Here is a 10392-nt window from a genome sequence, read left to right as displayed (position 1 = left end):
CACGGAAATGTACAAATGTACACGGTTGTGAATAAAATACGCGAAAATACACAAATATACACGGCTGCGAATTAAATACGCGGAAATGCACGGCTGCGAATAACATACGAGGAAATGCACAAATATACACAACATGCAAATAAGAATAATTAGAACGAAGAATGGAAAAAGAAACAAAATTAATGAATTTTCTTACCTTAATTTAGCAGAGAGGTTGCACTCCGAGATCTTCGTTCTCACTATGGGATCTTCGTTCTTCATCATCTTCATCGTTGCTATCGTCATCGTCTTCGTCCGTGTTTAGATCGATAACAAATCTATCAATAATATCATCCATTAGTTGGTCTCTATTGAAATAAAATTCTTCTGTTTCCTGAACATGTGTGCAAGCTTTGCTCCAATTCTCCTTTGATATTTTATTTACTGATGTTTCTAACAACGATTCGATGGCCGAAAGTTTAAATTGGGTGTTATGTTTGGCAATGTATCCTTTGACTTGTGACCATATAAGTTCTATTGCATTAAAATCACAATGGTATGGCGGCAATCGCACTATTGTATGGCCATTCACTTGTGCCAACGTGTCGATTTCGTATTGCTTGAAATTGGGTTTGTTTTCACACACGAGTTTATAAAGTTGTGGTTTCGTCATATCAGAGTCATAAAAAATGTTGTGTTCCTGTAGCCATAACTGAAGTTCGCCCTTTCTCGATTTTGATGTGGGTGCTTTATTAATTTCTCTTGAATGATATGGGGCATTATCAATTACTATTACGGAGTTTGGAGGAATGTTGGGAAGTAGCTGATCCGTGAACCACTTTTTATACCTGTCGCTGTCCATTTCCTCGTGGTAATCTTTGGTGGATCTGGACCTAAACACGAGTAAGGCATTTGTGACGAAGCCTAACGAAGACCCTGCGTGAACGACGATGACCCTTTGACCCTTCCCTAAAGGCATGTTTACAGGGAGTGGTTTGTCGCCCTCGAGCCATATCTTTGATTTGGTATGGCCGGAATTCACCCACGTTTCGTCCGTGTAAACAATGTGTCGACCGGCTGCTCGCAAACGTCTCATTGTCCGTAGAAAATGATTTCTTCGAACCACAATGTCGTTACTTTCCATTAAGAAAGTTCTGCCGCCTTCATTTTTTTATATACAAAACCCATATTTCGAAGAACATTTCTAAATGACCACAAAGCACCTTCAAAATTTATTTCCCTCCTCACTTGTTTGTAAATATCACTTACACTGGGAATACAATCAGTTTTGTACATATTGTATATTGTGCGTCGTATGTAATCACAATCAAAATCATCCACATCACATTTCCTTTTCTTTGAATATTTTCTCTTCTTTCCAGGCGTCTTGAGTGGAGAATTTCTACCATCAGCCGCTTCCTTCTCTCTCAGAATTCGTCGGATAGTTTTTTTGTTAAGACCCGTTGCTTTGGCTGCCCTATCCACAACAAGACTTACCGACAGAAAGCTCTTATTGTTTCGGCACGCCTCGAATTCCTCCTTCATGAAAGCATAAACACGTGCAACCAACTCTCTAGCGTCCGACTGCAGCGGTTTCCCCTTCCTGATTGTTCCAGCTAAAATGACACCAAAGACACGTGGGAGTTAGACCGCAAGGTGGCAACATCGTTTGCGTAAGCGCCTCCCTTCTGCATTCCATTCGCTCCTCGCTGCCCAGCAGACGAATTTTTCCTCGTTTCTCATTGGCACCGAAACTGTCGAGCGCTCCCTAGCGCGGGAAAGGGGACAGGTTCTACCAAACGCGGTATAGCTCTGACACGGTGTGTCATTCGACAAAATTCCATTTACATTTTAGTCTTCATTTCACTTGGCGACATGGGCGTCTGGAAGGGGGGGCCGTGCCCCCCTCCTGGAAAATGAAAGTCAACCAAAAATTATGTATTTTACACATATAATTTCATTTTAGCCACAATAATATATGTCTTAATTATTGCATGAACATCATAAATTCAAATTTAAGCAATGTTTTATTAGGGAACAACAATATTTTTGGAGAAAATGTGCTTTGTTTGCCCCCCTGGAAAAAAATACCTTCCTTGCCCCTCCCTGGAAAAAATCCTGCGGACGTCCAAGCTTGGCGATTCACCTCATCCGCTTTGTAAACTGAATTTTGCACCACCCTGTATATGTAGTTATCAGAAAAATACATTTTATAAGTAGCTTCGGTACAACTACAGCTACTTTTGCCAAAGACAGGAGTCACTAGTTACTCCTGTACAATACTCGTTACGTTTGCATTAAAAAATCAGACAACCATCTGGACATTCTAAAGAAAGCTTTAGCAATTTAATCTACTAGAAAATAGGTCCCATTATTTATCATCATGATACCCATCCTATATTTTGATAGCAGCATTACCATCTGACACTTGTTTTCAGTGTTTTTTGGAGAATATTAAGTAACCTATCAATTCCAATTTGATATCTGAGTATTGCAATTAGGATGCTACCCAAATAACTTTCTGAATATTCAGTTGTGATAACTGATATCCAAATTATGCTTTGACAATTCGAATGGTGGACATCTACAGGGTAGGTATTTAGATACCTTGGTATATATTTGTATTGAAGTATCCGACATTTGGATTTTCCACATACTCTCGCTTGGGATATATTTGGATATCCATCCTCTGCATATTTAGTTATGTGCCAAACAGTTTATCCAGATATCTGTTATACCTGGTGGAGGCAGATAGTGGTTTGGATCCCACTTTAAACTGTATGCTTAGTCCCAATAACCTATCTGTGCATAAGGTAAACTGTATGCTTAGTCCCAATAACCTATCTGTGCATAAGGTGAACTTAAAACAACAATTCAATCAATCAGATATCTGTTAACCTGATTATATGGATATATGTCAGTTTATTATCTGGATATCAGAATATCTATCATCTGGATTATCCACGTTGGCCTTATCTTGTAATAGCCTCGATCCTGTACCGTTATTGTTGACATTGTTGCCACAAAATTTAACTTAAAATGCCAAGAAGAACTATGGCACTGCTACACCTACAATAGGGCTGCTATAAATAGCATGCTACTTCGGACTACTGATTTTGACAACAATGACTGATGAAAATTTAAAGCTGAAGTTTTAACACATTTTAGAAACCTTACAGAATTGTTCAGATACTACAACTGAATATAATCAGTACATACATTGCAAGATGTAAATAAAAACTCTATTTTCTCTACCTTGCCAGGGATATTTTTATTTTTGGTGGGAGTCTTCCTTTTCCGTTGATATTTTCATATCTGTCCACACTAGTATTCAGAGATTGAGATTAAGAAACAACACCAAGGGCCAGTTTTTCAATGTACAGCTAAGGTTCGTTAGCACGTAACTGGAAGTTTGTGAAAATTTCGGTGGCGATTATCTTTACTGCTACTTCTTCCTGCAGTTACCAGCCTAACTGGAAGTTACGAAGCAACATGGCTGCCTCATGCAGCTTTCGAAATTCCTCACTCGCAACTTTACTATCAGATTACACGAGATATGATTCATAAAACTGTTAAATTGGTACAGAAGACGACTTGTTTTGTTTGTCAGAGCTTACCAATGTCAACGCAAATATGGAAATTAAGCAACGTAGTTGCTAGAATTCACTTGGCGAGGTTGTGTTGGAGAATTTGTGACCAGGATATCCAGTCTATCAGGTGGACAATCTCCAAACGGTAATTTGGTGCAGTGGTAAGGGGCACCACCTTGTGGAGCGTGTTGCATTTTGTGATACAATTCCTAGTCCTGGTCACTGATCTTTTAGTTTTTCTTGTCAATTATTTATTACATGTGTTGCCTTCAATTCATGTTACATTGTTGAATGATCTTCTCGGAGAAATATTACAGTAAATTTTAAAATTATTTTTACTCGTACCTTCATATTTTTAGAACTTGACCTAACATGTTCTCTTTCGCTCAACAAACATTCATCGAGAGATATAAAGCATGCAGTCAAATGTACAATATCTACATATTAATAGTGTTTATATCAACAAACAGGTATTATTAATGTTTCGACTTTCGAGTTCTTCTACAAGAAAGTATCTGAGCTTGTGCCAAATAACAGCATTTCCCCAACATGGAATTGAATTGACTTTCATTAGAAGAAAGCCAAATCTGTAGTGCTTGCTTTCGTTAAGCATACAGAATGGATACGCAGCCATTGTTCCAATCGTTTCGTATGCGATAACGTGCTTTTGAGCGGGGCATGCTTGTAGTTCTATATTTAAATGCCAGGCTGTGTGCCAATTGACGTGGTTTGAAACTATACTAATAGATGGCATGCAGATCGATTCCCTATTTTTCCAAGCTTCAGCATTACCAACATTCCATTTTGGAGTACAAAGCTACGATTTGTTAACTGCTAGTTACTTTCACATTGAAAAACCCGGTGCTGGTTAAGAGTGGCGATAATCTGCAACTGGCAGATAGTTAACAGAAAGAATAACTGGACATTGAAAAACTGGCCCTAAGTAACTTTCAGGTCATCTGCTTTGGTTACAGGTTGGCAAGAAAGACTTTTGAGATGTAGTGTGTAGTTGGAGATAGCCAGAGTATCATTTGGAGCAAGTCAACAATGTTTTGACTACAGCAACAATCTAGATATTTTGATCAGTAATTTTTACAACAGCTAGATACTTGGCATAGCATCAGGGACATCAGAACTGGGGAAGATTTGCCCTCCCACTCACCATAGAGGGGGAAAGTGTCTTTTAGCAACCCCCCCTTTTTTTTCGGGTATTAATGCTGGAAACTTGAAGTGAATTTCTTCATTCTAACATATAGAAATGATTGTCACTCAGTTTCTTCACATCAGGTAACACTGCAGGACTTGTGGGTGGTGGTAGAAGAACCACCTTCTCTCATGGCAAGATTTATTGTTTTATTTGGAGGAGTAATTGTTTAGTTTTAGGTGTCAAGGTATGATCACTATTTTAGACCTCTTGGGGGAGGGGGACAATCGCTCCTTCACTTTATCATAGATTTATCTCTCAAATCTGAAGAGACATGAATTTAGACTGATTTCATACAATGCAATACCAGGTAACTAGCTGCTAAAGATCAAAATATCCGATTTTAAAGCAATTGGTGTGGTGTGACATATTAGACACTTGGGTACTCTCCAACCACATATTATATTTGGAAGTCTTCATTGCAAAACTTTAGCCTAGCAAATGCTCTAAAATAAAATAAAAGAACATACCCTGCTTACCTGTTTCCCCCCCTCCCCCTTGACCCTTCAATTTCCTTAGTGGAAAGACTGTTTTATAAAAAGTACAGTCAGTTATGTAGTCACGGACAATTCTGGGTTGTAACAGCAGCATTGCATTTTCATTAAATCATTACAAGCCAGAAGTGTCCATGACTGTACACACTAGAGTACTGCATTGGACCACTTTCGCTCGCTCAAACTTGATCGAATCTCCCACTCTCGAGAATTATTCGCTTGAATATATAGAATATCATTTCAATGTGACAATAACACAGGCCTGCATGGGTTTGGATGACTCACAGATGACTGTTGTCCCTGAATAATTTCAGTATGCTGATTCCAAAACTGAAATCCATTTTTACCCATCACCTGTAGTTTTTCTTTTTTTCAGAAAATAGCAATATATTAAGTGCCTTTATTTCACAATAAAATTTGTAGTTCCATGACTTCTTCAATAGATGGCTCTGTTTAGATGATAAAATATTGGTTTCCTCCAATTTTGAACTATAAATGCAGATAGAGTAGTAAGCATTTAATCCACCTTCTATCTTCTCAAGACACATTGACTTGAAAATTGTAAACTTTAATTACGTAAATTCAATTTTCGAAATCCCTCATAAAAAGTCCAAAACTCCATGTTATAATGTAGTGGGTTGATTGAACTTAACGACGTGGTGAAAAATCCTGACGTGATGGGAAGAAATTTATGTCATATCCCTCATCAGCATTCAAAATACTTCTAGAATCGCCTATTGGTTTGTAAACATCCGAAATCTCCTTTGTTTATTAATTTGGAAAAAAACAATTTACCTTGCATAAATTCTTTTGATGCATTAGGTAATGGATGTAATGGCAAATATGAGAATTTTGAAAGTGAAATTGTGAAAAATCCTGACGTGATGGGAAGAAATGGATGTCATTTCTGTGATCAGCATTCAAAATATTCCAGAAACAGAAATCAGATTTTTTCTTCAAAAATGCAGGGTGGTGTAATCGTACAAATATATGTGTAAAATTCACGTTGGTAGTTTCAGCCCATAATAGTCTATTCATTTTCATATGGTGTCATGTATTGGTAAGATAGACTAAATCACATTTTTACATGGAGATGATTACTATGTTCACTTGAGTTTCAATTTCCCTGCATCTTTCACTTCACGGAGCATATTTGAAGGCCCACTGCCACAGACAATTTACAATTGTCCGTGAACTACTGGGCTTCCGAGTGTAGAAACAGATTCCGTAAGCCATCTAACGTCATCAGTGGGAACTATTAGACGATCGAGCAAAAAAGCCTTGATGCAGCACACTAGTACACACAAACAAGACAAGTAATTATATAATGAAAGCAGGGGGAGGGGAGGTTTGCTGTTAAGTATCAGAATAATTTTATTCACAAATAAAAACTTTCTTCATTAAATTATTTCTTTATTGTGAGCAATTTCAAAATCAAACAATGTTTCCTGTGTACCAACTTTACATATTTTTCTCTTAATATTAAACATTTACACTACAACACACACATAATGATAATTGACATTGTAAGAAGAAATTAAACATTACTTGAAATACCTAGCTTAATAACAGAATTATCTTGATAAGTACAAATCCATAGTTTGTTAATTTCCACAATTTTAGTAAGAAATTTTAGCTGTGGTTAGTAAAACTTCTCCAGTTTACTACAATGGACAGCAACATGTTGACGTACGCACTGATTGCACTTCAGCTGAAAAATCTTCCACATGCTTTGTGGATCTCAATTCACAAAACACCTGAAATGTAAACAAAACGTAACATATACCAACCGTGATCATCACAACTTCAAAAATAATACTCATTACATGGCTACAAAACTGCACAACCAGAATAAGCACTTTCCGTGAAAGCGACAGTGCAACTTTAGTGCGAAGGTTTGGTGACTAGAGTGCGCGTCAAATCTCCTGCATATGACCTTGAACGACTGAACAGCACCAGCGAATCACGGACGTGCAGCGTTGCCTAGTTCAGAAGCTGTTTCACCTCGCTACTAAATCGTGTACCTGGCGCTCGGATATAAATAGATTATTTCAAGTGTCAGTAGTTCAACAGATGGAAAGATAATGAATTTGCGAGTATGTACGAAAAACAAGCGTGATTGTAGCTTATACCGTTCCCTCTGTAGAAGCAATGTTATTATAAACGTATTTGCATTGTATCCTTTTTGCTCTCCCTTCGTTCCTGTTGCATTCTGAAACTTTCCGATTAGCTAAGGGAACAGGGCACGTTCGTTCCCAGTGATGGCAGAAGAAGTTGACGAAGAGGATACCGTCATTGTTCGTTTTTTTTTTTTTCATGTGTTTAGTGGGTGTGTGCAGCATGTCGTTGAGTAAACCAAGTGGTAGTGATGGCGAGAGAAGAGGGAAAAATACAGTGTTGTACGAAGCCAGGCACGACAGGTGATTTTTCAGGTGTACATTTTTTTAAAAAAAAAAAAGTGTTCGAGTGACGAACAAAGAAGTAAAATTGACTTTAAGAAGTGCCAGGATCTAACAGCTCAAGCGTGTGGTGTGAATAAAGCTACCGTTTCTCGGATATGTTCGGGGGCAAAACAATGTGGATCGGGGCCTGCTCCAATGTTTCAATAACCTAGACTAGAAAGCACATTAACATACCGAAAAGAACGACAAATTTAGATGACTTTGAAAAAAGATGTAGTTCGTAGAACAGTCTTTGAAATTTACGATCGTGGCGAATTTTCTACTACCAAAAAGATAACGTACTCTTTACGGGACAAAATATCTTACAAAGGCTCTACAACTTCCACCTTGAGAATATTGAAAGAATTATGCAGTCCCTAATCAGGTATGTTCTTTTCTCCCATTATGTTTATTATATGTTATATTATCTAATGTCCCGTGCTCTCCGTGACAAGGCGTTTCGCTCGACCACGCTGTCTCTTTCCGTGTGAGATTTCGACATGGCACCGCTGCAGTGCGCTGCTATTGGCTATCGCCATATGCAGGAGATTTGACGCGCACTATAGTGTCACTTTTGGCTTGTCACTATGCGATTTCTGCCATGGAATTAAGAAATGTCTGTTATTTAGAAATACCCATTAAGAGAAGTGTTACAACAGTGTTCAAAAAATTGTTCAAAATGGGATATTTACAAAAGGGAATGGGCTTTCCAGGAAATTTAGCAGAAAGCAAAAAAAAATTTTGACAGTAAAGTTGACGTGTTTTATATTAAACAAGAGAAAAAAGGATACAAGTAGCAAGCACTGTTACAAAATAAACCAAGATGACTGAGGTGTATGTGTCAGCAGTCCCAAAGGCATCGCAATTGCACTGGTTCCTGGTCTTCAGGAACCAACGGACCTCGCCGAGCACGTATACACCTCACAACACGACGTGGCATGCTATGCACCAAGGTATCCTGATGAATACCATTCCTGTATGGTGGCTTCTTGTGAGCTATCGGAGGGTCTGTGATGGGTTGGGACGATTGACGATAGCTCTCTTCAGGCGTGTCCATGCATTTTTGATGCAGTTGAAGTTGAGAAAGAAGCTCACCATGGCTGAGATGGATTCTGTATTTCTGCAGGAATGGGTGATAAGGACACGGTGGTGCCACACAATGTTTTCACAATATGCAACAATTTTTTTGAGTAAAGTAACATGTTGTTTGAGTAAATAAAATAGCGATACTTCCATAAGCACCCATAAAAAATTGTTTCTGTGCAACACAATGCCCAGTACCCGGCCTTAGCATTGGTTATACTGGATTGTGGGCAATTCTCATGGAGTCTGTAACTTGAGCCTGAGGTGGCTACCACTTGGAAAAATGGCCTCTGATCTGGGTTTTGACCGCAATACTAGGAAATGCTTTCGTTACAGTGTCAGTGATGGATCAAATGGTCTAACCGTGTCATGTTGCTTCTCGCCTCCAAATTTGGAGGTTGACGGACTGGCCATTCTAGAGTCAGAGCTGCAAGGGCGAAACAACTTGCATCCCAAGACAGCTAACACCTGGAAAGATGCTCCTTTTCAGGTTACATATTAATAAACGTGTAGTTTAAAAAAAATGTAAAGATATTTATGAGTACAATTGTTGAGATCCGGGCATCGACTATTAAAAAACAAATTTACCAGACCGTAAGATCACAAAGATTATGACCAGTGCTCTAGACATCTTTGCTGTCATGAGTAAACTGAGAGTTGCGAGCATTCAAATGGGGCATGATCATTGAAGTCCACAAATTTGAGCATTCCATGAGATATATTTCTCAGTAATTAAATTTAAATGTCCCTAGGTACAGTGGTGGAAATAAGTTCTTCCCCATAAGACTTTAATGGCAGGAAATAATGCAGAAGAGTAGGCAACACACATTGCACTTTTAGGTGATGGGTGATTCTGTCTGTCTCAAGAGCAACTCGTCTTTCACGCAAAAGTCAACAGGCACAGGAAATGTGGGAAAAGTCACATGGCTTGTCAGGTGGAATGTTGTTCGTCAGAAAATCGCCTGTTCTCAAGCCAAGTCGCAGAACCGACAAGAGCTACACTTTATATGTCCGAAAATGATTTGCCTAAAAATGTTGAACGAAACGCTAAAATAATTCTTGCCTTAATTACAAAGGCTACTACACTCTGTAAAGAAAAAATAGCGACACTTGCTCGGATATGGTTTTCACAAGATTCATTAACCTTTGTACATGAATTCCTGATAACATTACAAGGCATATTCACAATGAGCAGTCCAACCTTAACTACATATGGCACAGTTTCAGTTTATTGACATGACTATAATGAATTTATATGCATATAGAACTAGCTCTGTGTGTGTTTCTATAAAAAAGCCTTTGTAGAGAGTAATACATAAAAGTCAAAGAAACAATAATAATAATAGCACAAAACATAAAAAATAGAATACCTTAATGGTAAGATATATTGTGTACGAACATCGAGAGTACAACACAGCAAACTCATATTTTGTATGACCACCATGGCCCTTCTGCAGTGCAGCCAATCATCGAGGCATGCTGGTTACAAGGTTATGGCACAGTGTAACCTCGATTTCATGGAACTAAACCCAGATCATCTGTTCCATGAGTTCCCTCCTATTCAAGAATGCCTTTGTTATGCAGTCTTCTGCTCATAATGG

At 38.4% G+C, this 10392-nt stretch overlaps 1 protein-coding gene across 1 annotated transcript; it reads right to left on the bottom strand.

Annotated features, from left to right (window-relative positions):
• Positions 1-202: 202 nt before the first annotated feature.
• LOC145994077 (uncharacterized) lies at positions 203-1075 on the bottom strand. Its single transcript, XM_083130162.1, has one exon. It carries the CDS (start codon positions 1073-1075, stop codon positions 203-205), a length of 873 nt encoding a protein of 290 aa, XP_082986288.1.
• Between the last annotated feature and the right edge of the window lie 9317 nt (positions 1076-10392).

This window comes from Lepisma saccharinum, chromosome 10, assembly GCF_977018435.1.
Source record: "Lepisma saccharinum chromosome 10, izLepSacc3.1, whole genome shotgun sequence".
NCBI classification, from domain to species: Eukaryota; Metazoa; Arthropoda; class Insecta; order Zygentoma; family Lepismatidae; genus Lepisma; species Lepisma saccharinum.
Note: the sequence above shows the minus strand (reverse complement) of the source record. Positions and strands in the feature narration are given on the sequence as shown.

Excerpts from the sequence above, each read along its gene's own strand:
- LOC145994077 (XM_083130162.1), bottom strand. The coding sequence starts at position 1,075 with ATGAGACGTTTGCGAGCAGCCGGTCGACACATTGTTTACACGGACGAA.